The sequence below is a fragment of the Rattus norvegicus genome, chromosome 16 (genome assembly GCF_021556685.1).
Source record: "Rattus norvegicus strain SHRSP/BbbUtx chromosome 16, alternate assembly SHRSP_T2T, whole genome shotgun sequence".
Classification (NCBI taxonomy): domain Eukaryota; kingdom Metazoa; phylum Chordata; class Mammalia; order Rodentia; family Muridae; genus Rattus; species Rattus norvegicus.
In genome coordinates this window covers 84,355,071-84,382,855 of record NC_141549.1, presented here as the reverse complement: position 1 = coordinate 84,382,855, position 27,785 = coordinate 84,355,071, and the positions used below count along the sequence as shown (strand labels likewise).

General features: G+C 47.5%; 1 protein-coding gene across 6 annotated transcripts; it reads right to left on the bottom strand.

Moving 5' to 3' along the window:
- Window positions 1-1,044: 1,044 nt before the first annotated feature.
- Dcun1d2 (defective in cullin neddylation 1 domain containing 2) lies at window positions 1,045-27,755 on the bottom strand. 6 transcript variants are annotated; one of them, XR_015639579.1, is made up of 8 exons: window positions 27,726-27,755; window positions 21,260-21,476; window positions 19,375-19,543; window positions 14,324-14,454; window positions 6,270-6,352; window positions 3,971-4,067; window positions 2,616-2,991; window positions 1,045-2,221 (listed from the first exon to the last, which is right to left on the bottom strand). XR_015639579.1 is itself a non-coding variant. In NM_001134798.1 (7 exons), the coding sequence occupies exons 1-7, from the start codon at window positions 27,726-27,728 to the stop codon at window positions 2,912-2,914; spliced, it is 780 nt and encodes a 259-aa protein (NP_001128270.1). In that variant the 5' UTR covers window positions 27,729-27,741; the 3' UTR covers window positions 2,284-2,911. The 6 variants fall into 6 exon arrangements, 3 of the variants coding, with proteins under 3 accessions (XP_087445291.1, XP_087445292.1, NP_001128270.1); XR_015639580.1 differs by lacking the exon at window positions 3,971-4,067; NM_001134798.1 differs by lacking the exon at window positions 1,045-2,221 and having other exon boundaries at window positions 2,284-2,991; window positions 27,726-27,741.
- Between the last annotated feature and the right edge of the window lie 30 nt (window positions 27,756-27,785).

Below are 27,785 nucleotides of genomic sequence, written 5' to 3'. Positions count from 1 at the left end.
CTGTGACATAAGTCCATCACACCCGAAATTGGCAGGGGATGGGGATCACTTGGACTTAAAACACAATTGGAGAGAACTTTAGTGTGTAGCAGCAGGATACCTTTCCTGCTAGCACAATTCTCGGTCTGAAGCAGTCCCATTAAACCAGAGGGTACAAGGCTCCCACCCAGATAGACGAACAGCAGAAGCCGGCTGGAGCCAGCTCCCACTTAAGGTGGACCAGCTTATGGGCAGAAGTGTGAGCTGGCTGAAGGAGTGAGGGCCAAGGGCCCTTGGGAGAGGCTTTGATAAGGACGTTTGGAAACCACTTCCATATGATTTGGCCAAAATCACAAGATAAGGCTGCCTCACTAGTCTGTCCACCTGACATTCACAGAGCCCCTTTTGTGTTAAGAGTGTTAGGCACAGCAAGAGAAGCGAGCTTACTTCTGCGCCCATAGAACATCGTTTGAAACGAACTGAACACCTAAATCACCACAACTCTGCACCCACACCACTTAGATAAGGATTATGCTGTCCCCTCTGGGAACTCCTGGCGGGTCCTCAGTGGAACAGATTACATGCACCTCTTAAACCTGTTGTGTTTGATAAATATGTTCTACACATAACTGTAGCTTATTCGTATATTCTGAGATACGGCCCCTACATTCCAGCATACTTGTGCTGAGAAAGGGACTTGGGGGAATGTCTGTCTCCAACATGATACTTACCCAGTGAGGACGCAGGGTGGCAAGGGCTTGCTTACTATGGCTACAAGGGGTCCTTCTGCTGCTCCAAGGCAAAGACCAGGGCCTTGATGTGCATGGGTAGGTATTTGTGCAACCAAGAATGAAGGGCATTGGTACTAGAGAGATGGCTCAGAGGTTAAGAGCACTGACTGCTCTTCCAGAGGTCCTGAGTTCAATTCCCAGCAACCACATGGTGGCTCACAACCATCTGTAATGAGATCTGGTGCCCTCTTCTGGTGTATAGGTGTACATGCAAGCAGAATGCTGTATACATAACAAATAAATCTTAAAAAAAAAAAAAAAAGGGCATCACAACACCGGGGAAAGTATTTTATTCACTATGTCTGAAGTTCTCAGCACTTCTGTAACATGCACAATTCGAGTATAAATAATAGAACAGAAAGCACGAGTCTTTGCAAAGCCTTTATCAATGACTAGTGTGTCACGGCCTACTGGCAATCCCACAGGATTTAACAACTTAAAGTTATGTATGTATGTCTGTTTGTTTGATTGTGTGAGTACACGTGTGTGTGGGGTACATGCATTTCACGGCACATGTGTGGAGGTCAGAGGACTCCCCTCCACCGTGTGGTTCCCAGGGACTGAACTCAGTCTGTCAGGCTGGGCAGCACGTGCCTGAACCTGCTGAATCGTATCACTGGTCCTTTCCCTGAAGAATGTTAAATCTTAAAAATAAGAACGTATTGCAGACCTTCGGATTTTAGTTATTTGTGTATCTATAAACTTCTCTGAACAGAAGTTAACTACAAGTCAGGAACCCACAAAGCCTGGAAGAAGGCTGTTTTCCAGGTTTTCACCAAGTCAGTTTGGTTATGGATGCTCTCAAAGATGTCCCGGTTGTCCTTTTAGAGACCTGTGTTGACAGGCCACTAGTGATGTCATCTCACACATTGAGGGGTTGGCTTCCTGTTCACTAGCAACAGTCCATCTCGTAGGGCACGCATGCCTCAGAGCTGTCTCCTGCACAGGAGCATGGCCCATTACCAGAGCTGCCCAAGAGCACATTTGGGACGCGCTTTCTGTGTACAGACATTGACCAGTCCCCTGTCCTGATGTGGGCCCAGCACGGCCATGTTGGAGGCTGGGCAGCAAGGCACGCTTGTGACACCGAGTCTTGGCGAGTGTGAGGTAGGGTCAGCACAGTGATATTCGAAGCTTGACACCAGATGAGCATGTAGTATCCAGGCCCCCCGTGTCTGTGTGCATGAGTGCACGTTGACCAGATAAACACCGGAAAAGCAGATGGTGACACGGCACAGTGACACGGTACAATCCCAGGTGCAGACAAGTGAGACAGGGCTTTGGGTGTGGATTCTTTCTGGATGACGTATGTTTTCTTCCAAATGCATATGGCTTTCGAAGGGCTGGACACTGGGCACTGAAGACATCATAGACGGGTGACGGGAACTGGTGCAAATGATTTGTAAGTCTAATTCATCACTCAAAAAGAAGTGTTTCTCATGGAAAACATCCTTTTAAATATAAAATATATTAAAAAAATAAGAAACTTCTCAGGAGGCAGCATCCAGGCCTAATAGTAGTAACCTCAGTAGAAGTGAACCAGGCCTACCGGCTTGTAAACAGTTTGATATGAACCTGCTGGATTGCGTCCTGTGCCCCCCCACCCCGTGCAAACTGCAACGGTATCTTCTAGAGAAAATGAAAGCAAGACATCTAGTAAATCTAGAGATTTGATGATTTAAAACTATCCATCTTGAATACCAAGATTAAAAGCAGTGGGCTCTCTGACAAGGCCATCTTCAAGAGGTTTGGGCTTGTATAAAAGACACATCATTCTGGGGACACGGATGCTACTTTGAAGCATAACTGTAACATGATTCCAGTTTGGAAACGGCTGGTGCTCACCTTAACGTCATCAACTGAACAACATGCTTTCAGCCCTGCAAACAGGGTCTGTGTTGCTCTCTATAAAGACAAGTCATGCAGGCGTCTCCTAAAGCAATAGCTTTGCCAATGTCCCTCACGCCCCGAGGAGCTTCTTCGTGTCTGCGCTGTCAGCCACTGCAGCCTTTAAGCAGAGTGAGGATTTGCTTCATGAATGGATGAGGAAGACTCTGAGGTCAGCGACAAATGCACACAGCAACCCACGCAGCCGTCTCCTCCAGGACATGCCCTCTGTCTGGCGTCTCTGGCGTTTCCGTCTAGAGAGGGCCACGTCTCCCTCCTGTGACTACTGGCCGTGCATATTCTACAAAGTCATCTATAAGGACAGGCCATGCTCCTGAAGGAAAACAAACAGATTTTTAAAATAAGTCTTATGCCAGTATTTTTATGTTGAAAATATTCTTTCCCCAATTCTAACATCTAAAGAAACAAAGTAATCTGAGGCTTATGCGACTTGCATCTGATCGCACGACTCAGTGAAGTCACTTCTGCTCCAGGAAGCAGGGTGAGTGAGTGAGTGGTGGGTTTAATGTCCTTGAGACCACATTCACTGGCCAAGCCTACATGGTGGCTTCTCAGGCCTCGGCCAATCTATAGACAGTTAGTTAGAATCTGCGGCTGGGAATGTTAATGAACGGGCCCACTGCTTCCTAAGGGCCAAGGAGCATTAATCCCAAGTCATTCTTTCTCTGACTCCTTACCAGAGCCTCCCAAATCTATCCAGGGCAGAATACCGCGGCTCACGGCCCCTCCACTGCACCGGCACTCACTGCCTCTCGTGCTAGCTGTCTTCCGGCAGAGCAGTTAATTTTACCACAGACAGTTATGGTTCCTGAAAACCGAGCTGTCTATATTCAACTACCTTCCTTTCCACAAGCATACACAAGCTTTCGTTAGGCACTTGTTGTGAGCGGAGAGGACACTGAGATGAGGGGCAGGGTGTGAGTTGAATGCTGTTAGCGGCAGGCACTGCCCACAGCCATGAGGAATAGGATGTCCTAGATGGAGGCCACGCTACACTGGAGGGGAACCAGCCACCTAGATCAGGCCCCTCTCCCGGGGAGCAGTGCTACTGCGTGGGAGGGTCTCAACTGTCTGATGTGAGGTTCTCTGGCATCAGGGGAATAAGTCCAGGCTTAGGATAGCATCTGCAAACCACGTTTTATGTGGCTATAGGGGCTGACGAGGCCGTAAGCTGGTCCACTGCGCTTGCTCCTGTGGGTGGGCAGCCCTTCTGGGTCAGTGTCTGCCCCTCGCTCTGGGGCTAGTCAGGGAGCGTCTCTGGTAACCCTGTGGAATCCTACGACTTCTAGTACCTTCTTCATCGTAGTTAGACAAATCGTCTGCAATCATGTTTCCAAAATCTAGGAGAAGGTTCCAAGTGTCCCTTGGAATTGATCTTTTGTGATGCTCCTAATACATAAGAGAAAAACAGCCACCAGGTTAAGGTTCAGATCTTAGGTCTCAGGTACTACAGTGGTTGGGGCGCTGCGTTAGTAAGTGGTTCTCCTGAGCGTGATGGGCACAAACGCAAAACCATCACAAGTAAGGGTAAACCGTCCATTCATCAACAGTATGCGCTAGGTGCCGAATGTCCGGATGAAGGGTACTGCTGCATTTAAACACATTTTAAACTGGAAACTGTGCATCTCTGAACGTCTTCGCCCTCCCCACTTCCTGAACAGAACTGTGAGGAAGTCAGGTGGGATACTATGGAAGCCCTTGTCTCACTTCCTCAGCTATGCTTCCAGTGTTTCTTAGGTGGGATAATTACCTAAAAAAAAGTTACTTCATATTCTAGTTGTATCAGAAGCATGGAGACTGATACAATGTCTCTACCACAGAGAGGCAGTTCTGAGGCAAAGCTGGGCCTCCAGGGCTCCAGTCTCAGCTGCCTCTCCCCTTACTGCCTGCAGAGCAGAGCACACATCAACTCGAACAGCACTGTCACGCCAGCCGTTACATGCCAATGTACACGTGTAATGCAGACGGCCTGCTGCTGAGCCGGATACGTGTATGCAGTCTACCTCAATGCTCTTGTCACATTTATCTCTTTCCTTGCATGTGTATAGGTCAGGGGTCAGTTCCCTCCTACTGTGTGGGGCTGGGGATCAGACCATGGTCCTCAGACTTGGTGGCAGGCACCCTTATTTGCTGAGCCATCTTGGCAGTCCTTGTCTTAAATCTTTCTTTTTTGGGGAAGCCTACTTATTTAATTTATTCTTAGAGAACTTCATATAGTATATTAAAACACCAATCGCTATATGTCAGTTGTCTCTAGTGTCTGTCCTTCCTGGTCTGACCAGAGCCCACATGCGGTCTGACCGTGATCAGCTGTCCTGCTCTGTGCTCTGGGTAAACAGTCTCATGGTCATCAGTCCTCCAATCAGGGGTGCCGCTTCTGCTCTAGTGCTCTGCCGGCTCCAGGATGTGGAGTGGCAGGGCAGGTGGGTGGGCTGCACCTCCCCATTTCTAGACATGTGGCTGTGGAGCTCTCTGGAGAACGTCTCTGATTTGGTGTTAAGCAAGATGAGAACGGGTGGAACGGGCAGTAGCTAGGCCGGGCGGGAAGATCCCAGGTGTAGACCTGCCTGAACTCTCAAGTCAGACAAACTGAGCTGGATTGTAGCTCAGACGCAGAGCACTTGCCTAGCATGTGTGATGCCAGGGGTTCCATCCCTGGTGTCACAAAACCAGAAGAGGCAGAACTGGGTACTGCGCCATCAGTCACGGAGCATCACGGAAGTGACACGACACATGGAGGGATGAGGCCCTGGACACGAAGCCAGTGCTAGCCCTCTTGCCCATGGCAGGGCTGAGTGCAAGCTGGCTGGGGACCCAAGTGGGCCACCGGATGTGCCGTGGGAAGCATAGCCTTCTTTCATTGTCTAGATGACATGAAGGTCTGGGTGTCCTTGCTGTCACCAGGAATGTCGTTTGTGGATCCAAGACGTTCTTGCACACTCCACTCCAGAGAGCTCATGGCTGAACTGGCTGTCCCTACAACACAGGGTCCAGCATGGCCACAGCGCCCGCTAAAGCATCCTGTCCAGCTGTGCGTGGCAGGGCACACGTTCAAATAGTGTCAGATTGCAGACACATGGTGGCAGGGCACCTCAGGACAGGATCCAGTCCACACGTTCCGGTACTTTGTGGATTTGAAGTTCCTTGGTACTGTGTTCGGAAGTCCTCAGGGGAGATGGCAGGATAGGGGCTGCTGAGATTTACAGCTGACTGACAAAGCAGCAGTATGGAAAAGTAGTCGCTGGAGCACAGCTTCGGATCAGCTCCGTCTGCTGCAGCTCTGAGCGGCTGAGCTGTGCAGCCCCCTGCCCGACGCCTGACGTCTCTGTGCTCAGCTTTAGCCAGATGGCGGTGTTCAGTCTTAGCTGTTTACTTACTATTTACTTATTTTGGTTTTTGAGATAGGGCTCACTATGTCCCCCTGGCTGGCCTTGAACTCACGGAGATTTGCCTGCCTTGCCCTCCTGAGATTAATCCTGCCTTTGCTGGGATTAACCATGTGTACCCCCCATGCAGAGCCTAAGTCTTAGCATTTTAAATAAGAAAAACTTCCTCTTGGTTGGGCACAAAAGGTAAGAAACGGTCACTTACCAGCAGAAATGTGTTCCAAAGATCTAAAAATTTAAACCTTCCAGACAATACTAACTTCCAATATGCAACAGCCATTTCTAAATCTGGCAGAGAGAAATGGGGGGTGAGGGGAGAAGGGGGAGGGGGAGGGTAGAGAGAGAGAGAAAAAGGGAGGGTGATTAATAAATCCCAGTCTTTTTTCCTTTGGGACAGAAATAACTGTGTGGCGATCCTCCCCCGCAGTCACAGGAGGGCCGATTGCGAGAGTCACAGGGTTTCTGGAAATGGTGTGGAATTTCTTACGGAGCACTTGTGGATTATTTAATGGACATGCAAGTAGTCGTCCCCAACTAGCCAGTTTTGGAGCCTTGCGTCCCACGTGCATCAGACCTAACCATATGCCTGATCATATGCCAGCTAGGGCTTATGTCTCAGAACCATCGGATCACAAGCAAACTGGACGGTCTGAGGACTCTGAATTCCTCACTGCACAGTGAAGACAAACTTCTACACAGAGAAAACCTTTTTCGCTACCACGAAGGTATTTTAAAAAAGTTTAGGTTGTTTCTCAGTCAAAGCCAACATCCTCTCCCTCAACTAGAAAGCAGTGACTTCTTCCTTCTTAAACAAATCTATGCTGTGAGGGCTGTTTTAATGGTGCGTGTTTAATGGAAAATGAACTCTGGGTTTCAAGGAGACACTGGAACGGCATCTCCGGTCAGACCTTTCTGGAGTAGCAGTGTACTCTCTGCTCAGTGCACATTTTAAGGACTTCTTTTTCTATGCTAAAGTATAGCATTATGAAGACACAGCAAGTCTCTATCACTACGCTCATCATAGGTGATAAAACGATAGCCATGTTCAGTCTCCTACTTACATTTATGTATGTCTGTCAGACTGTGAAAAGCAGACTGACAACTCTATCAAGGGAACAGAGTAGTTTAAACACAAAATGCACAATGAAGCGCTTGTCTAGGCTCTGCCCTGAATCTGGTGTGATCCCACTTGGACAGGTATTAATGTCCGTGTTCTAGTCTGAGACATCCAGGCTGATCATCACCAACGCTAGTAAACTAGAGATAGATGATCGGGCGGCAACAACACTGGATAGAGGACTCTTACTCGCTGTGGGCTTATGGGGTGTGTGTGCCGCAGGCCTGAGCTGACCTAAGCCTGCTGGAGTCTCCTCAGGAAAGAAGGACAGGATGGAGAGGTCCGAGAAATGGCATAGGAAGGGCTTGCTAGGCCTTATCTATGGGACCCGCGGTGTGAGGCTAAGTCTTGTTCTGCTTCTAAGTCTACATCCTGCCCTTGGGAAGGACATTAAGTGAGATCTATATTCAACTCATGTCAGTGATGTAAAGCACTCACAGAGGGAGATGAGGTGGAAAGGAGAAGAAAGGAGAGGAAAGTCTTCAAAGTCTTACAGCACACTTCACAATCCTGCTGCGTCTGGGTTAGCTTTCATCCTAGAACCCTTCGTATAAAGTCCCTTAGCTGAATGTGCACGGGTTATGTGACTGGAGGTAAATGTTTCCAACACTTAATATTCCTACGTATAGATGTCACGTTATCCAAGTGAGCTCGGGCATTTGGAAAACAATGACTACAAAATCGCCAGGCAGTGGGACTCGGGACTGAAGCCGGGGCCACAGTTACCTTGGTATGAGAATGTTTTAGCATCAGTTTCTTTCTAAGAATGTCTAAAAAACAAAAACTCCATAAAGAAAACGCTAGAAGGTGAGGCTAGTCAGAATGGGACACTCCACAGGACAAGTAGTGTACTCTATTCAGAAAGAAAAAAAATTAGTATAAAACTTCGTTTCCTTGAAAATTGAGAGCCTCGAAGGCAGCTGACTCACTGGTGGCCTGTATGACTATGCTTAAGTCTGTGTTAAACCAAGGAAGCAAGCTGAGGCGTGTATAAGGCTCTGAGAGTGATCCCAGGAGCAGGCACATGGGTGCACATACATGCACGTGTGCACATACACATTCGTGTCCAGAAGAGTTTGATTACCCCCTTGCTTAGGTGAACAGTCCGATAGGCACAGAATAAAGAATGTTACCGCATAAAAACACTGCAACCGGGTCAACGCCAGAGAGACCAGGACTATGTGCCCAGTGTGGGTGACTGAAGAACCCTGTCTCAAAACCACCAATAGTGTACGCAACATGACCCTGGCATTCACAGACACAGACACAGGGAGGAAGAGAGTGAGGCTCTCTGCTGCCTCTTCTAGGAAACGCAGGCCACGCCTGCCTGTCTCTGCTGTGCCAATCAATTCCTTACAGATGAGGCACACGAGTGTGCTCTGGATGGACTGAATTGACCATTCTGCTTTTAATGTAATTTGCAGCCATAAGGCGATTCAGTCTTTTGAGAGGACCCTCAAAAACTTTCCTTGGATAAGAGAAACAAACTCAGTAACTTTTAGCTTTCTGGCGATCGATTCCAATAGACAATAGCATTCTCAGAAATAAAAGACAGCCCTTTGTCCCCAGTAAAGGAATCATTAAATTTGTGTTAGACGTCACTGGTTAATTCTGCTGCCTGAGGATATGGAGATTTATAAAGTGGAGATTAACTATATCAGGCCTGTACCTTCTTACCCTTATGGTGAACTATTCACAAATACAACATATATTTCATCATATTTTCCTTTTTTCTGTGTGATGTTGGTAATCATGTCTATGGTCTTATGCATGCTAGGCAAATGTACTACAAGGAAATTACAATCCTCAGCCTTAATTTTATAAGTTTAAAGTAGGCAATGATTTTAGAGTCTAATTTATAACATCTTCAAAGATGCTAGGGAACTAACGTTCCTATGAAACATGAACACACTGAGTGGTCACGCTTATATACGAGTGGGTCCCTTCTGTTAGAAAAAGCCCAGGTGTGGGACACAGAAAGTAAAATCTACCCAGCCCAGCCATTAGCTGGAATGCCCTTCGAGAATGTTCATCAGAGGGGCTGTCCAATGGAGTCCTTGACCCAACGACTAGGAGCTCTTGTTATGCATGATAACTAACCCAAGCAGTGTGTCTGTGGTAAGCAATAAGAATCTATTTCTTTTTTTTTTTTTTAATTTAAAAAAATTTTTTTGAGGCAGGGTCTCACTATGCAGCTCTGGCTGGCCTGGAACTTGATCAGGTTGGCCTCAAACTCACAGAAATGAGCCCACTTCTGCCTCAGTGTGCGCTGTATCTGTGTTTGTTGACGTTCGAGAAGGCACTGAAACTGTTACTGTGCAGGAAATAGAACATGGGGACCTGTAAGGCATCCCTAAGACTTCTATATTTTCAAGCTATAACGCATTGTAAGACAAATTAAACTCTTAGAAGTTAAAGGAAATGCCAGCTTGCAAAGATATCTCACTTCATTAAATAGAAGGAATCCGCTAAGACTGTAGAGTATCAGCGAGTATAAGTGATTTCTTCCATTTTTTTTTTTTTGCCTTTGGTCTTTTGAGTCAGGCTCTTGTTATAAAAGCGTGCGTTATCTCTGACATACAGCAAACCACTTACCTTCCAACAGCTCAGATCATGTGTATTTAAGCCACCAAGCTCAGCTTCAAGGATTTATGTTCAAGGAATTCTAATGCCCCACTATTAAACTAAGTTCCAAATCAGAAGGAAACAGAAAAACAAGACAATCCCACCACCCACGGAGGCTTCAGGGGGCCCTTTTCTCAAAACCACTTAACACTAAGGGGTTGTTGATGCTTACAAACCTGGACTAGACGACTATTCATATTGAAAACTAAGGCTACTCCTCTAAGAATTAAACTGCTCAATAAGTGTTAGCTAGTTCCCAGCTCCAGTGCAGGGGCGGAGGAAGGACTCCTGTGCAGACTCAGCGTGGCTGCAGTTGGGCTCAGGAAGAAGCGCAGTGAAAACCTGAGCCTGGCCCGCAGGATGAAGTAGAGCGGGTACAGCAGAGGGAATCCTGCCCCAAACGCAGCTCACCTCGAGGAGTGAGCGCACTTTCCTGACCACTGCACTGCTCTCCAGCCCTTCACCTCATTGTCTCAGAGGCACCCAAAGCCTGAGTGAGCCCAAGCCCAGTCTTCTGTTAAGTTTCTAGAAAACTCCAGCAGTGTGCTCCTGAAAATTCTGATAACATTTAATGAGGTGATGAGGCTCTGAATTAAAACAGACCTCAAATGTAACAGCCATTTTCTCTCAGTCTCTTCGGAAATGGGGGAGGTCACAGCTACATTGTAAGACTCTATCTTAAAAACATCGAGACACGCAGGTGTAGTACAACCAAATTTGGCTGATCCCCGACTAGCTTACAAATAAATGAGACTCAGACCGTGGCTATTTTATTTGGCTTGGACAATTACTGGGGAGTCACCCCTAATCTAAGCTTCTAACTGCAGGCCTGGCTGCCTCCCCAGTGGTGCACCCCAGATACTTGCTCTTTCTCCTGGCCACGGGCTCAGGGTTCCTCTCCCCTCATGGCAGTGGCCTTCTCCTCTCTTCCCTTTGCCTCTCCTCCTCCAACCACATCACTTCAAACCCACCTACCTCAAATCTCTCCAGTAATTGGCTGTAGCCAATTTTATTTAACCAGTAGTTTCAAATCAAGGCACAAGGTTTGTACAACAAGAACTTGTAACTGTGAGAATTCACTCATGGCCCTAGACCTTGAGTACAGAATTTAGCATTACAATACATAGCAGTAGGCCAGGTCTCAGCATGTAGCTCAGTGGTAAGGCACATTTGGTATGTGTGAGGTCATACGCTCGATCCCTTAAACACTCTGATACAAAGTGAATGCAAGCAGAAAGTGATCCCGCAGTATCAGTTCACCACAGGCACATCCACAGTGCGTCAAAGTGTGACTTTCAGCTTCAAAAGAGGGAAAAGAGCATTGAGAAAGAAAACACCATAAGCCACAATTTAAAAATCAGGTTAAGAAACTGGCTTGCTTTTTTTTAGTGACAACTTGACACAAGCTAGAGTCATTTGGGAAGAGGAAACCTTAACTGAGGAAATGCTCCCACTAGCTGGCCTGTTGGACATTTTCTTGGTTGATGTGGGACAGCCCTGCTCACTGGTGGCGGTGCCAACCCTGGGTAAATAAACTGAGCAAGCCAGAGAAGTGAGCCAGGAGCTGCTCTCCACAGCCTCTGGGTCAGTTCCTGCCTCCGGCTTCCTGCCTTGAGTTCCCACACTGACTTCCCTGCTTGTGGGGCTATGGAGCTGGAAGCTGAAACAAACTCTTTCCTCCATCGTGGTGTTTTTATCACAGCAAAAGAGGCCCAAGCTAAGATAGGGGCAGAACTAGAAACAAAGGGAACCCATCCCAGAGATCTCAGGAGGAAGAGATCCCGAGCAAATACATTCTAAGAGGTCAAAGTTCAGATACAAAGGACTTGAGAGAAAGGGCATGCGGACTGGTGATTAGTCTCTGTGGAGACACAAATTAAAGGAGCAGGGTTGATAAAAACAGTTAGTTCAACACTATTACCCCCACCCCATCCTGGGGTGGGTGAGGGGTGAGATCCCAAATGACAAACGTGTACTCTACTGATTCTACTGACTCCTCACGCCCTTGCCACAAAGCACAAGAAAGGACATTAACGTACAGTACAGAGCTTAGCTAAAAATTCTGCAATCTGCAACCCAAATCCACCATTAAGAGTGTTAGAATATGACGACCGAGACGCCCAGCACGTGGAGGTCACTGCTGCCAGGCCAGAGCCCTGAGTCTGGTCTCTGGAATCCACGTAAGGGTGGAAGAGAAAACGGGCTCCACAAAGTTGTCCTCTGACCTCCATTCGAGAGGGAAGGGTGCGGGGGCAGAGAAGGTCATACTGGGTAAATATAGTGTATATTATACACTGTATGAGAATCTCACAGTGAAACCCGTTATTTAGTACAAGCAATATATTCCAATAAAAGAAAAGAAAGAAACAGCAGCATGAGGCTCTGCTTGTTAAGGAGATATGGAGAAAAGATCAACCAGTCATTAACAGGTACTAGTGGTTATCAGGAACAGTACTGAGGCTCCACTGTTGAAAGAAAGCATCAGGGCTTCCTGGAGAAGCAGGTGGGCCTAAGCCTGAAGAAGAAAAGTCTTGGCTGAGTCCTGAGCTGTCCTGCAGACACTGAGGGAGCAGCCAGTATCCCAGGGGCCATGTTTAAGAGACTGGAGTCAGCCTGAAAAGCAGTCTGCGGCCTAGAGCGGGTGACTCAAGCTTCGGGAAGGACCACTACCTGTCACGGATTCGCCTTCGGTGTGGCGAATCACAGGTCCACAGTGATATGAAACAAACACAACCACCTCAAATCAGATCCTGCTCTGAGTGTCTGAATAGCAGAGATGAGAGAGGGGACCCATGTACAGGCTGACAGGGACTGCTGTAAGGTGCTTGTTGTCACGGCCTTCTCCGTAACACCTGACTGCACCTTTAGAATAGCTGCTATTCTGGCCTGCGTTTTGACTTTTTAACTAACATCCCTGGGAACAGCCAAAAATCTAATGTCCCCAGGATCCTGTGGCCAATGCCTGGGTCTGCAGACATATTGCCTCGAGAACCCATGGCTTCCTTACTCTACCAGGAAGGCTTTGCAAGAGCCCTCCAGAGTACGCACTGACTGGCCACAGGTCACCGGGCAGGAGAGCGTGTGTCATCTGGCTGGCTCCTTCTCTTCGGTTAAGCAAGGGTTGGTCTCTAAAAAGGGGTAGTGGGCTTCAGAGATGATTCCCCAGCACCCATGTGGCAGCTTAGAACTGTCGGTCACTCCAGTTCCACATGGACATGACACTGGCTTCCTGGGCACTGCACCAATTTGACGCACAGACATCCACACGGGCAAGTCACCCAGACACACGAGACGAACATGCATAAATCTCAAAACCACTGAGAAATAAAAAGGGCAGAAGACAGGAAGCCTGTCCCTCCTTCCTTCCTTCCCATGGCACACAGGCCCTGCTGCTCTCCTGTGTGGTGTATATGCAGGGACCAGGGCCTGCAGTGACAAGGTCCCCAACGTTTGCTCATTCACCTCTGGCCATGGGCGTGGGGTGGTTCGTTACCCGCACCTCTCTTGGTTTCCCTGCTGGAGACGGGAGCTAAGGCTGAGGGCGGGCTGAGACTGCAATCCGCAGCCACAGCTCTCCCCTCACCCTGGCATCTTTTGAGTAGGGGTCAATACCTGAGGGTCCTCCTAGCAGCTCTCTGACAGGAAGTGGTGACAATTCCGCCTCCTGAAATGAGATCCCAGTGGATCTATTCAGACAAGTTTCTAAATGTAGCCATGAAGGCTGTCCTGTCTGTGGCTCCTGAAGCCCTCACTCTGACTGAAGAGGTGCTATGATCTCAGAGGGGAAACGGCCATTCCATAGGCAGATCGGCCTGGAGGAGAGGGAGGCTGCACTGTGGCCCAGTACACCAGCATTGAAACACCGACACCAGAGAAAACGGACAAGACGCAGAAACCAACCCCACCACCCCCAAGGGATTGCTTCAGCAAGCGCGGGAAGAGAAGGCCGCTTGGCCGCGCTGACTCTTGGGACCTGTACCATGCTAAAGGAGAAGGAAGGGGAGACGACAAAGACCACGGGGGATACACAGTTGATAGTGTGCATAGGAAGAAATGAGCCAGAAGTAAGCCGCTACGCAGACGCGAAACTAAATAACCACCCCCCCAAATCAAAGCCTCAAGCTGAAATTTTCTCTGACGTGTACATATGTAGTAAAGCACATATGTTGTGGGATTGTACAACCTCGCAAGGAGTTGTGATGCAGCCTGGTGTACGGCAGAGCTGTTCCGAGGCATGGCTGGAGAAATCACCATGCAGAGAACAGGTCCCAGACATCCACACTGTCAACTCTGATCGACAGCATGAAACATAAACTAGTCCGTAGTCTAAGGATCTGAATTTCGAAGCCATTATCAATTGGTATTTCCAGTCACATGGAGAATGAGTAGAAGACAGAAACCAAGAACAGAGACTGTGTCACCACAGCTGTGTGTGCTGGAACCACACTGGTTTTGTCCCTCGGACGACATGACTCAGATCTGACACCCCAAAACCAAAACCGGGAGGTGGTACTCACCTAAGCCCTTCTGCCCAGGGTTCTTGGCGAAGGTGAAGGTAAACTGGTAAAAGTCCTTGAACTTAGCTGAGTCCTTAAGCTCTTGCTCCAGTTTGGGGAGAAGAGCTTTCAGCCTCTCTGTGCTATCACACCTGCGAGGAGAGGGAAACTCGTTACCTGTGATCCGCCTTTCTGCATTCCCTCTTCATTGACACAGCTCGTCTCCCAGGTCCCCTTGCAAAGGCTGGGGAGGTCTTATAGCTACAGAGCTGTGGAAGCACACAAGCCATTGGCTGTGCGTGCTGACTGTGTGAGAGGAAGGCATGTGCTGCTATTAAGTCAGTAAAAACAAGGTCGCAGTTCCTTTCACACAGTCAGCACGCACAGCCAATGGTTTACTCTGTAACTCTGTCCATGTGAGGCCAAGTGAGGTGGCTCAGTGACAAGATGGAGTCTGTGTTTATTCACCGACCACAGGCCTGGGCCACTGCCACTGCTGTGGTACAATATGAGAGAAAGAAGCCTTATTGCATAAGCACAAGGGGGCCTCTCCATTGTCGCAAGTTCAGTTTCAAGTAGCCAGGAGTTATAAAACCTGGTCTTTTTACTTTTTTTTTTTTTTTTTTTTTTTTGAACTGGAGTCTCTCTATGTACTTCTGGCTGTTCTGGAACTGTATAGACCAGAACTCAGAGAGATCCACCTCTGTGCATTCCAAGAGCTGGGGTTAAAGGTGTGTCCCAGCTGTATTGTTTTAAAAATAAATTAAAAATAAATTAAAAATAGATTTTCCTCCAAAAACGTAATCAATCACCCTTAAAAGCAGTAATCAGCCTGGGCTGGGTGTAGCTCAGTAGTGGTGTTTACCTATCATATGTAGGCTTTGGACTCCACCCCGAGCTCGGTAAACCAAGACAAAGAGGTCCTCTACAAAAAAAAAAAAAAAAAAAAAAAAAAAAAAAAAAACCAAAACACCTCAGTAAAAACATTAGTTGTTCTATAAGGCAAAAATGTGAGGCAGTGAAAACAAACTGTCTCTTCTGCCTCAACTGCCCAACAGGGAACAGAGGAGGACAGTTGACAGGCACTGCCCACGGGAAGTCAAGCTAAGGAACCCAGAGCACCTGGAGACAGTTGCAGACTTCCAGACTACCTGTCACTGCAACACTTATGTTCCACGGACAGGGTGTGGCACACGTGCAGCCAACAGTTGGTGAACCAGGTACCACCCACATCCGGGGTAACACCTAGGCAGTGGGCACCAGGCCCAGGGAGGCCCAGGGAGGCCCAGGGAGGCCCAGGGAGGCAGGGCCAATTCTGGCTTCCTATGTCTCTCTCCCACCCTGATGGTTTGATGTAAATGTGAATGTAAATGCTGTTCTGTGCCTAAGCTTGGGATCTACATTCTGTGTGCGAGGCTCACCCTGTGGTCTGTGCAGACACAGCTTACTTGGTGAGTCCTTCTGTCACAGGAACCTTTCATACACATACACATACGTAGTTTATAAGTTTATAAATGACTTAAGGACACACCGATGGCAGGCATTGTTGGCAGGCTGTAGTTTTCCCATCACCTAGAATGGATCCTGTCTTTCTACTTGGTTTATGTTTTATATGATTTTACTGGCTGGTTTTGTGTGTCAACTTGACGCAAGCTGGAGTTATCACAGAAAAAGGAGCCTCCCTTGAGGAAATGTCTCCATGAGGCCCAGCTGTAAAGCATTTTTTCAACTAGTGATCAAGTGGGGGAGGGCCCATTGTGGGTGCTGCCATCCCTGGCTGGTGGTCTTGGGTTCTATAATCGAGCAGGCTGAGTAAGCCAGGGGAAGCAAGCCATTAAGCAGCATCCCTCCATGGCCTCTGCATCAGCTCCTGCTTCCTGCCCTGCTTGAGTTCCAGTCCTGACTTCTTTTGGTGATGAACAGCAATGTGGAAGTGTAAGCTGAATAAACCCTTTCCTCCCCGGCTTGCTTCTTGGTCATGATGTTTGTGCAGGAACAGAAACCCTGACTGAGACAACTGTGAAGAGTTAGGGGTTTTGTTGTTGTTTAGTTTGTTTTCTTTTGCACAAATGCTCTAAAAAAAATCCTTCCTTTATCTTATTGATTTGGTGACAATTTAAAACTTACCCTTTTGCATGTTTACAAAGTTATTTTCATAAAGTTACTTACCAGAGGTTAAATCCTTTTAGCACTGAGAACTACAATCCTCTAGAAACTGATTTTCACAGGCTGTGATGGGGATGAAAATTAACCCGGCTTGGTAATCACCTTCCTTCTATGAAGGAAGGCAGAGGCTGTTTAAAACTTAGGGTTTCCCTTCATTAAAAGTTTGCTAAGTGAAGATATCCCAAGTTTTCATTAAATGATAGACTCTGGTGCATGAATGAGAATGTCACCAGTAGGCTCACGTGTTTGAACACCTGGTCCCCAATCAGTGGAACTACTTGGGAAGGATTGCGGGGGTGGGTCTGCTTTGTTAGAGGAGTGCACCACTCAGGGTCAGACTGGCCACTCCCTCCACCTCTGTGCCTCCAACCCGCTGATTAAGATATGAGCTCCCAGCAGTTCCTGCCGCCACACCTTTGTCCTGCTCTCGTGGACACTGACCCTGATTCTAAGCCCCTAACTAAACGGTTCCCTTTATAAGTTGCTCTGATCATGGTGTATCTTATACAACGATAGAGAAGTAAGACACAGTTGAAATGCTTAAGCGCCACAGAATCACCGCTGCTTCCTACTACCTTTCGTGTTAGTTTCCAGCAGGCTGTATTTTAAAAACCATTTCTCTATTCAAACAGGCTGTCAAGCTTACTGGCATAACTTTGTGTGTGGTAACTCCCTGTAGAGTTCTGCAGTGACGTCTACCACTCGTGATGTTACTTGACTTTATGTCTCTAAAGCACAAGCAGCTGCCTTTGCTGACTGCCAGGTTTTCCTTTTAATAGTTTCTGTTAAATTACTGGGGTTTGTTTGGTTGTTCTTTGTTTTTTGAGACGGGGATCTCACTGTACAGCTCTGGGGCTGGCCTGGAACCCACGTGTATAGACCAGGCTGGCCTCAAACTCCAGAGATCTGTATGTGCCACCATGCCTGGCTTAAATTACTGTTCACCCCCTGCCCCTTTAAATTCCTTCTGTCTACATTGGTGATTTACCCTCCTGCTTTCTGTACCTTCCTCTTGCTGGTCCTCCTTCTCATCTTCAGGGGCTGGAAATTAAAGCCAGAGCTTAGAGGAGGTTACATTCTGTCACTACTACCCCACCCGCCTACCCAGCTCTATCTTTCTGTTAGGGATGGGTGGACATTGTGCTTGCAAATTTCATGTCAACTTGACAAACGTGTCATTTGGAAAGAGGGACTCTCCATTGAGAAAACACCTTTATAAGATGGCCTGTAGGCAAGTCTGTGGGGTAAGGTATTGATAAGTGTGTGATGTGGGAGGGCCCAGCTTACTAAGGGCGGTGCTGTTACTGGGAAGGTGATGGTGGAGGAGAAGAAGGAGGAGGAGGAGGAGGAAGAGGAGGAAGAGGAGGAGGAGGAGAAGGAGGAGAAGGAGGAGGAGAAGAAGAAGGAGGAGGAGGAGGAAGAAGAGGAAGAAGAGGAGGAAGAGGAAGAGGAAGAGGAAGAGGAAGAGGAAGAGGAAGAAGAAGAAGAAGAAGAAGAAGAAGAAGAAGAAGAAGAAGAAGAAGAAGAAGAAGAAGAAGAAAGCAGCAGCAGCAGCAGAAGCAGGCTGAGTAAGCCAAGGGGAGTGAGCAGTGGGCAGCATCCCCGTGGCTTCTGCCTCCAGGTTCCTGCCCTGCTTGAGTTGCTGTCCCAACTCTCCCATTACCTGGGAGTATATGATGAAATAAACCCTCCCCAAGCTGCTTTTGGTCACAGTGTTTTATCGAACCAACAGAGATCCTAACTAAGATAAATAACCTCACTACTTGCTCACCCTTTCCTCTTTCTTCAGCGTTTGATACGCAGAATTCTACAATGTTTAACGACAGCACTCCCTTCACTGTTGTGCTGGTCATTTCCATGTCAACTCGACACAAGCTAAAGGTGTCTGAGAGTGGGAGCCTCAGTTGAGCAAATGGCTCGGTAAGGCTGGGCTGCAGGCAAGCCTGCAGGGAGTCTTTTCTTTTTTTTTTTTGGTTCTTTTTTTCGGAGCTGGGGACCGAACCCAGGGCCTTGCGCTTCCTAGGTAAGCGCTCTACCGCTGAGCTAGATCCCCAGCCCTGAGTCTTTTCTTAATTAGTGATGGAAGGTGTGTGCTTCAGAGACAACATTACTGGTTTCCAGTTTCCCGGCAACTCAGAACCATTGATTCCAGAGCATCAACAGTGAAAGAGGGTGCCGGGGACATTAGCAAGTGGAGCGAGGAGGCCTTTACACCTCCCGGAACAGGTTTAGTAATTAAAAAGGTATTTTTGTTGGGGGTTTTCATTACTCCTCTGCCACATTTGTTAAATGGGTAACATCTTAAGTCATTAATCCTAACTCTGTAGGTAAAAGAGAGAAACAAAAACCGGAACAATATTTTACTGGCATTTAATGCAGCAACATGACACATTATGCACTTGGTATAGAATAACGAGTGGTTAGACAATTTACCCCGCTGTTCACTGTTCATTCAAACTTGAAAGAAATCTGCTTACAGATGTTGAGTTTTAGTTTTGCTGATTTAAGTTATATGTGTGCATGTGTGTGCGCTCACATACACATGTGTATATTATGCACATGTATGCAGACACCTGAGGAAGCCGAAGGGGTCAGATCCCCTGGAGCCGCAGCTGGGACAGCCTGGCAGGCTGCTGAGAACTGAGCCACCGCCCTCTGCAAGGGGCGCTGCAGGCTCTTAACCACTGAGCCACTCCTCAGCCCCACTGGAAGACATTTTTTAAATTTATAGAATGAGAAGAATTAACGCGAATAAAGGTGTAGATAAAACCCTGAGTATGAAATGAAGACCAAGCATTTAATAACAAAGAAAATACACGCATATGAAATTACTACTTAAAGGTCGTTAAAGAAACGCTCCAACTAGTCTTCCCTGTCAAGAGTTTAAGTTGAGAGTAGTTACTTACCCCAGCTCTGTCATGCCGTCCACAAATTCCTTCTTGCTAAATTCGCACTGAGTGGCGGCCCTGAACCTCCATGCTATGACCAAAACACTGATACTGGCCGGGTCCAGGCTCAGGTCATCGCAGAACTGCTGGATCCCATCGATTCCGATCTTGTTTTCGTCCTGCGGGTCTGTGGTTAAGATTGGGGGAGGGGGAGGTGTCATACGACATTGAAGAGCCATCCTCAAACACCCTGTTAGAATTGTACTGCGCCTACACAGGCCCATCAAGTATTTCAGCCACGCCCGTCAGCAAACGGCCATGTTCTAAGTATGAGACAGGCATAGAACATTAAGAATCTATTCAGAAAACAGTTCCGTCCTTAAAATCTAGGTTTCTGGATTTTAGGGAAAGAAAAAGGCATGGATGAAGGATGTGGTCATCAAGCGTTAATTTAAGGGCTGAGCGCACAGGCTCGGTGGGGGAGGGTGTCATGGTGTGCTTGAGGCTTTGGGTTCTAGCATCAGCACCAGAAGCAAAACCAAAGCCGAGACTGCGGTTTAATTTCTAGCCGAGGATGAGGCTCAGTGACAGAAGGCTGGCGTCACACGCACATGGACAAGGGCTTGTCTCCAGCTCTGACACAGGACAGCAGTGCCAAGGACAGAAAGAGTTCTCACAGTCCTGCTAACGGAAACGCGACCGACTGCTCTCTTTTTAAGTAATCCCACTTGCCAGCTCTAATCCTGTGGGACAATAATTGTTTTTCAGATTCAGTTAGCTTATGCACACACATTTAACAGCTGAGAGATTCATACTCCCTACCTCGTATGTCTAGTTTAGAGATGAAAGAACTCGGAATCTGCCTATCAAAAAAATGAAATAATAAAGTGTATTGAAGACACTTCTGCAAAATCTCAAAAGAATAGATCTTGTCGTGTATCACAATACATCACCATGGTGCTGGCTCAAAGATACAAATTAAAAAAAAAAAAACAAATAGTGATTGCCCTACAAAAAAATACTTACCTTTGGTTATCTAAGTATTATACACGTTATTTTCATATATGATGGTAGAAATGTATGCTATGTGGTGCACGCGTATCAACGCACATGCCTGTGTGTGCGTGCGCAGAGGCTAGAAGTCAACCTGAAGTTGACTCTCCATGTTATTATTTTCAAATGTTTTTTTTTTTAATTTTACATGTATAAGTGTCTTGCCTGTATGTATTAAACCACAAGCATGCCTGTTGCCAGTAGGAGCCAGTTCCTCTGGGACTGGAGTTACAAAGGGTTGCGAGCCAGCATGTAGATGCTGGGAACCAAACCCTGGTCTTCTGTGAGAGCAGAAAGTGCTCTTCTCTATCTTTCCAACTGCACCAACTTAGTTTTCTTCGAGCTAGGATCTCTCACTGAACCCGGAGCTGGCTGCTTTGGCTATGCTAGCTGGCCAGTAGGCCTCTGGAATCCATCTGTGTCTACTCTCCTAGGAGTGAAGTTGCTGGTGTGTGTCCACAGCTGGCTTTTATGTGAGTGCTGGGGATTTGAACTCGGGTCTTCGCGCTTGTACTGCGAGCACTTTACTCACAGCGCCATCTCCTCAGCCCCACTACTCTACTGTACCTCAGAGCCCCACCATGCCTGTGGGACAAAGGCTAATAAGGTACCACACGGCTCAAACAGTAGCCTCAAAGCACTTCCCTCTGCATGGCGCTCACTGTATGGAGAGATAGGGATCCAGGGGTCAGGTGAGAGCTCGCCTGTTATCAATCTTTTGACTTCCTCCCTCATCTCCAACGTTTTGGCTAGAGGGTGGGTTCTGGAACCGAACACGCCAGGGGTTGGGCGGATCTGGAACTCTTGGCCCCGCCCCCCACCAGCGTCCTCCCGCTACTCCATCCCTTACCTTTGTACCTGCTGTAGAGCTGCTCCAGCTTCTTCTGGTCCACACTGCTCTTCATAGACTCTCGGTGGAACGCCTCTGGGTTCTGGAAGAAACTGTCCGTGGCCTCGTCTAGTTTCCACTCATTCTGTGTCAGGCAGTAGATGGCAGTCTTCTCACTAGCCTGAGTGCATGCCATGAACTGGCGGACCTTGTCCTTCTGAGCTGATTTAAGTTTATGCTTTGGGGTGGGAGAATAAAGGTGAGAAAGCCAATGAGGCCGTGTTTGCTCAGCCTGTTCCCCCCCCCCCCCCCCCCCCGGAGCTATGGACCGAACCCAGGGCCTTGTGCTTGCTAGGCAAGCGCTCTACCACTGAGCTAAATCCCCAACCCCGCTCAGTCTGTTCTTAACGTCCACATTTTTTACTTGACTTATTTTTTCTAATTGTGTGACTCAGCTTTCGGAACAACAGCAAGCAAAACCCTGCTTTCCCTTCATCAGTTCAGAAGACTGCAGCCTTCTGGAAATGACTACGACATTTGGTAGAAAATACACTGAGGCTTGGAGCGGTGCTGCCGGAGCCGACACAATGAATTCTGGGTTAGCCAGGGATATACTGATATACTGGGGGACCTTCTTTTTTTTTTTTTTGGTTCTTTTTTTCGGAGCTGGGGACCGAACCCAGGGCCTTGCGCTTCCTAGGTAAGCGCTCTACCACTGAGCTAAATCCCCAGCCCCGACCTTCTTTATAAATAAACAGTAAATCAGCAAGCCAGCCATATACAGTGGTGCATAATCCTAGCACATGGAGGCAGAGATGTGGATCTTCAGAGGCCAGCCTGATCTACAAAGAAAGTTCTAGGCTAGCCCGGGCTATATCATAAGAAAAAAAAATCAAGAAAAGAAAAACCTTTATTTTTATCTATTCAATTCCATTTGTATATAGTTTTCCCCTTTAAAACATGAGCACAATGTTTTAGTAATATATATCAGGACTTTGGTCAACACGGGGGCCTGATGCTGTCATGGGGGCCACCCCCAGAGCCATGAAGCTTTCATTAAGTTCAGGCTCTAATAAATCAGGAGAGACGGACACTTTGGAAGCACGGTTGTTTTGAAGGTTTTCCTAGTTTAAAAGCGGAACCGTGCTGATGGAAACAAGAAGTAACTGAGAACTACACTGGAGACAGTAACTAAAGTGCCCCAGTAAGCTTGACGAAAGGTGCTTATGACGAAATGAAAGCAGTAAGGCTGTATTTGAGATGAGGGGCGATGCCTAACAAACCGCCAATCTATGTACAGTGCTATAGGCAGTCCACGGTGACGCAGGATAGCTCTGCAGACTTCCATGCTAGGTCGGCTACTTCTCTAAGTAACTCGGCGAGAGTAACAGCACAAGTGACTGGCTTGGTTCTAGAAATCAAAACGGAGTCCAGGGCACACAGGTCTCTTTATTTATTTGGTAGTACGGGGGGGGGGTGGTGTTATTGCAGGGTCCTGGTGTACACCGTGGGAGTGCCATGCTGTGGGCTGTAGCACCAGCCCCGACAGAAGCTACATACGATAATAAGGAAACAATTTTCACATAAGAGGATCACACTTAATCTTGTTCAAATGAAGATGAGAATTTACAGCAATGCTGAATAAAGTTTAACTTGCAGGAACGCATAATGAGTAGCAAGATGCGGATGAAGAAATAAAGGGGGAAAGGCGGTAAGAATAGGGTCAGGGTAAAAGGCATGCATACCGTGAGCTGGCAATGGGATGAAAAGCAGGCCCCGAGCCTCCTAGCTGCTACAGTAAAGAAGGAAACGTGACGAGGTTAGGGAAAGCTCTTGTAATAACGTGTAAAAGTCTACCAATGGATGCATGTAGTCCTATGCTCCTGGCCTCAACCCTGAGGGAATGGTCCTCATAGCCCCTTTTGGAATAAGACGTGTGCAATGTCCCTGTAAATATGTAAAAACCAACAACAAACAGAGCACGTTCCAGAGTCCTAAGACAAAAACGTATGCTCATGTCGAAACACCACTGCTAACCCAGCAGACGCCATGCTTGAGTAGGCACTGCCGATTCCGGGTGCTGAGACCTTTGGGGCTCCCGATGAGGAAGCAGGCTTCCTAAGATTGTAGGTATGTGGCACCAGTCTCATGCGCTCCTCAGGAGTATACAGGAGAAGCATCCAGGGATGCTGTGATTTGTGATACAATGAGAGGACGAGCAAAGGTTGATACCTTCTTTAAAAAACGGGGAACACTTCATGAATTTGCACCCTATCCTCGCACCGGGCCAAGCTAATCTCTGTGTCCTTCTAATTTAGTCTGTGCTGCTGAAGCGAGCAGAAGAGCTTATCTTTTATAATACTGGACAGTAAGATATTTTCAGAGACGTAAGGCAAAAAAAAAAAAAAAAAAAAAGATTCCCTATTGCCTATTTGTAAAAGCTCTTTGACACTTTTATTATTTTCATGTGTATGACAGTTTTGCCAGCTACATGTTTAAGCACCATGTGTGTACAGTATCCCTGGAGGCCAGTGGAAGGCACTGGATACTCCAAGACTGGACTTCCAGGTGGTTGTGAGCTGCCATGTGGGTACTAGGAATCAATCCCAGGTCTTCTAGGAGAGCGGCCAAGTGCTCTTGACAGTTGGTCCCACTATTATAAATTAGAAAATACATTTACTTCATACACTCATACACACACACACACACACACACACACACACACACACACACACCTTACTTGGTAAATTCTGATGCCCATGATTATAAGTGTGATATACACAAAAGCACCCTGTAACTCCAATTATTAAAGATACATGGGGTTCCTGAGACAGAGGCCTAGACAGCGAACACCACAGGCCACAGTCATAGTTTCTCACACATGCTCAGCTTTGAAGAGTAAAGACAGCAGTTCAGACACTATGTACATGCAAATAAAACATTACATAGCAGCTGCTGGTGTGTTGGTTCTATTCTGCTGCCTCAATATAGGCTCTGAAGGAATATATTCTACACAGTGTCCCTTAAAACTAGACTTTAGAGGAGAATAGGCAAAGGATTCAATGTACGTCCTTAGGTAAGATCAAATTTAGTTAAATTAGGACAGATCTTATACACTCTCATTGCCACCTGACAACTAATAGAGACAGTATCTTTTTATGAATCTGACAGTTCCCCCAAGGGAAGACTGGCATAGCCAGAAATATGTAAAAAGCCTTAAGAGAAAGACAAATTTGCAGTCCCCAAATCGCCCTCTGTTAGGAACAGACAAGGTATCTTTACAGTGAAATACCTGTTACTGCTAGATTTACAAGTTCTGTTATGGCTATAAAACTAATTTTGGTGTACACAGAGTATCATTCAGTCATAAAAAGGGATGAAGCAATGACAAATGCTACAATGTGACTCGCAGAAACACTGTGCTCTGTGAAATAAGCCAGACACAAAGGCCGGACTGCATAGAAAATGCTATATGCTATGTGCAGAATATACAAATCCGTAGGTTGGTGGATACCAAGGCTGAAGGGGAGGAAGGAACTTGGAAGTGCTTACGGGTACATGGTTTTCTTTGGGGTGGTGAAAGTGTTTTGGAACTAGAAGGGTGGTGGGGGGTGAGCAGTATCGGGACCATGCTAACTAATGACCAAAAACTTGTACACCGAAAGAAAACTTCAAAATAGCAAGCAAGAACCTCCACAACTACCCATCAGCAACATCTCTGGAGCAGTCACACTATTTGACGAGTGTAACACCACAGAAAGTTACACATCAGGAAGCTGTAGACATCCTGAAGACAGGATGGTACCCCGTTCTGAGCTATATAACTCCTGAAGTTGCCCTGTAAGCCTCCCCCAGTGTATGACAACTTAGCTTCGCCTCTGTGTGAGATGTGTAAGTCAGGCACTTGAAGACGTTTTGAACTACCTTTACGTTCGTTAAAGAGTGGGCGGAAGTCAAGACAGGGAAATAATCAGATCCCCTCCAATATATTAAAATCAGCTTATCTGTACAGAATCGCAGACTTCAGGAGAGTACCAACGTGATGGTTTATCATGAGCAGCAATAATGTCCATGAAGGAAGGGCAAGGATCTGGAAACACAGTCACATAGTTGATGCTAGCTACAGTTGATGCTAGTTACAGATTCAACGTTTACACAGATGCTGGGTGTGGTGGCGAAGGCCTTTAATCCCAGCATTTGGGAGGCAGAAGAGAATCGATCTCTGAGTTTGGGGACAGCCTGTCTGCATAGTGAGTTCCAGGCCAGCCAAGGATACATACTGAGACCCTCCACACCCCTTATGGTCTTCCCCAACACCCCCGCAAAAAGGGAAGTGCCTGGCAAAGCAGCTCAGGGTGCTCACTGCACAAGCTTGACAACTGAGTTCTGCCTTCACAATTCTGCAAAAGGGGAAGGAAAGAACTGATTCCACGGAAATGCCTTCTGACCTCTACATGCCCACCTCATGATGAGTGTTTGCTCTGCATTAAAAAAATAAATAAATAAAACCAGTTAACAGAACTGGGGTTCGATGGGAAGAAGTGGGAACTGGTGATAATGTTCTTATGAAAAAGGCTCACAAACCAAAAATTTACAGGAAAACTGAGAAGGCGCCAGGTCCATCCCTGTGGGTACTCGGGTGTGAGATCCATGCCAGGGTCTGCTCAGGGCAGTGGCTTTCGTTAGTGCTCAACTTGTCAAGGAAGCCAAAGTATGGGGGTGGGGGTGGGGGTTTCTGTTCTGTTTAAAGTGCACAGGACCTTTTAGGACTTAAGTAATTTGTGTGTATGTGCCCCAATGTGTGCGTGCGTGTGTGTGTGTGTGTGTGTGTGTGTGTGTGTGTGTGTGTGCGCGTGCGAGAGCATGCACGTGTGTCTCTGTGCATGTGCAGGAGAGAGCACTGGTTCTCCTGAATCCCAAGTTACAGGCAATTAAGCTGATGACCCAGATGCTAGAAACTCAGATCCTCTGGAAAACAAGCAATTGCTTTTCAGTGCTGAGCCAACACTTCAGGCTGGAGCGGCAGATTTTACTTTACCCTTTTGGTCAATTAAATTGCAATAAAATATTACATTTAGGGGAAAAAAACCAACCCACGACCAAGAGACTAGCAGAGCTCCTTCAGGGACAACTATTTGGGGGAGGGGAGGGCATTCTCTGCCTAACACTTCCAGTGACTTATCTGCATCTATTTCAGATGTTTCAAAACTAAATTTACAGTGGTCTGCTGCTAGAAGCAGTTTTCATAGTCTCCCACAGAGCTCAACACAGTTCCTCACATACAATGGTAGCTGTTTAGAATTGTTTCAGCAAGTGATAATCAATAAGAAACACAGAAAACAGGACGAGTGGACCTTCTGAACAGCAGGAGCTGGTATGAAAAGGTTCCATATCAACACACAACCTAGGCATAAGGGTACTCCTATATAAGATTTTAGAAAGCATCTGTAAAATGTCCTTCCAGAGACACTTAGCAAAATACCTCCTCATATGGTCAATTTACTAAGGGCTCATAGGACAAACATTTGGTCAAATGGATTTGTGGTCCACTTTAGGTTGGCTGTGCTTTGGCATGTGGGGGGCATAAAATCAAAATGCTCCCTTCCCACGTGAAGTTCCTGTTCACATGTATAGGCTTGGCCGCTTGGTCTGATACCGCTGGTCAGAGGAGTCTTTCTGCTGCTCTTCTCCATAATTGATTTCTAGGTTCAAATCTTTTCGTTTTTGACCTTGTCGGTATTCATTCCATCCTCTCTTCCCTTCCCGCGGTTCTGTCCTCAGCCCTCGTAAACTCCAAGTCAAGCAGACATCTCTCCCAGGACAGAGACAAAACTTGTTTTCCTCGGCTCCCACCCGCTCGCAGCCTTTCGGAGCGAGGCTACCCCCGAGATCCAAGGAACGGGAAGTCCGGGCTCCTCCAGGTCTTTGCACGGTTCTACTAGGCAAACCCTCATCTACCTCGGCATCCAGTCGGTCCCTCCCCATCTCTAGGATTCCCAGCCTGATCTCAGAAGAGAGCGGGCAACTAGGGCTATCCTCAGTGAGAGCTTTGCGGATCGCAAACCATCCTAACCCCGCAGAGCCTTGCGCACCACCTTCCGTGGATTGCTTCCTTCCACCTCTTCCAGAAACCTCCCCGGACTGACGGCTTCAAAGCTCCGCCAGCTCCGCCCCAGTCCGCGTCACTGTCCACTCAGACGCGGGTCGGCTCCGCCCAGCAGGCAGGTGTCACCCGTCGCACTGCCCCGTCCCGCCCTCTGGTCGGGTCAGCACCCCGCTGACCCGGCGCCGCTGCCCTCCCGGAGATCCAACTGGGCTCCTCATACCCCTCTTCATACCATGCTTCTCCAAGTCAACCGTGCCCTCCCTCAAAACCCAGACGAGAACAGCCCGCCCCTCCGTTCAGTTATCTTGAAGCCGCCGCGGAGCGGTGACCTCCGCGCAGGGGTCTGGCCCGCACCTGCAAAGCGCGAAGCCAGTCACCTACCATGCTCCCCAATGCTGCCGAAGCGACTTCAATTTTCTGCGCAAGCGCACGCCGCTCTGC

Coding starts and splice junctions, on each gene's coding strand:
- Dcun1d2 (NM_001134798.1), bottom strand. Junction 6,353..14,323: donor CCCTGGGCAGAAGGGCTTAG/GTGAGTACCACC, acceptor TCTCTCTGCCAG/ATTTAGAAATGGCTGTTGCA. Junction 4,068..6,269: donor TTTGGAACACATTTCTGCTG/GTAAGTGACCGT, acceptor CTTATGTATTAG/GAGCATCACAAAAGATCAAT.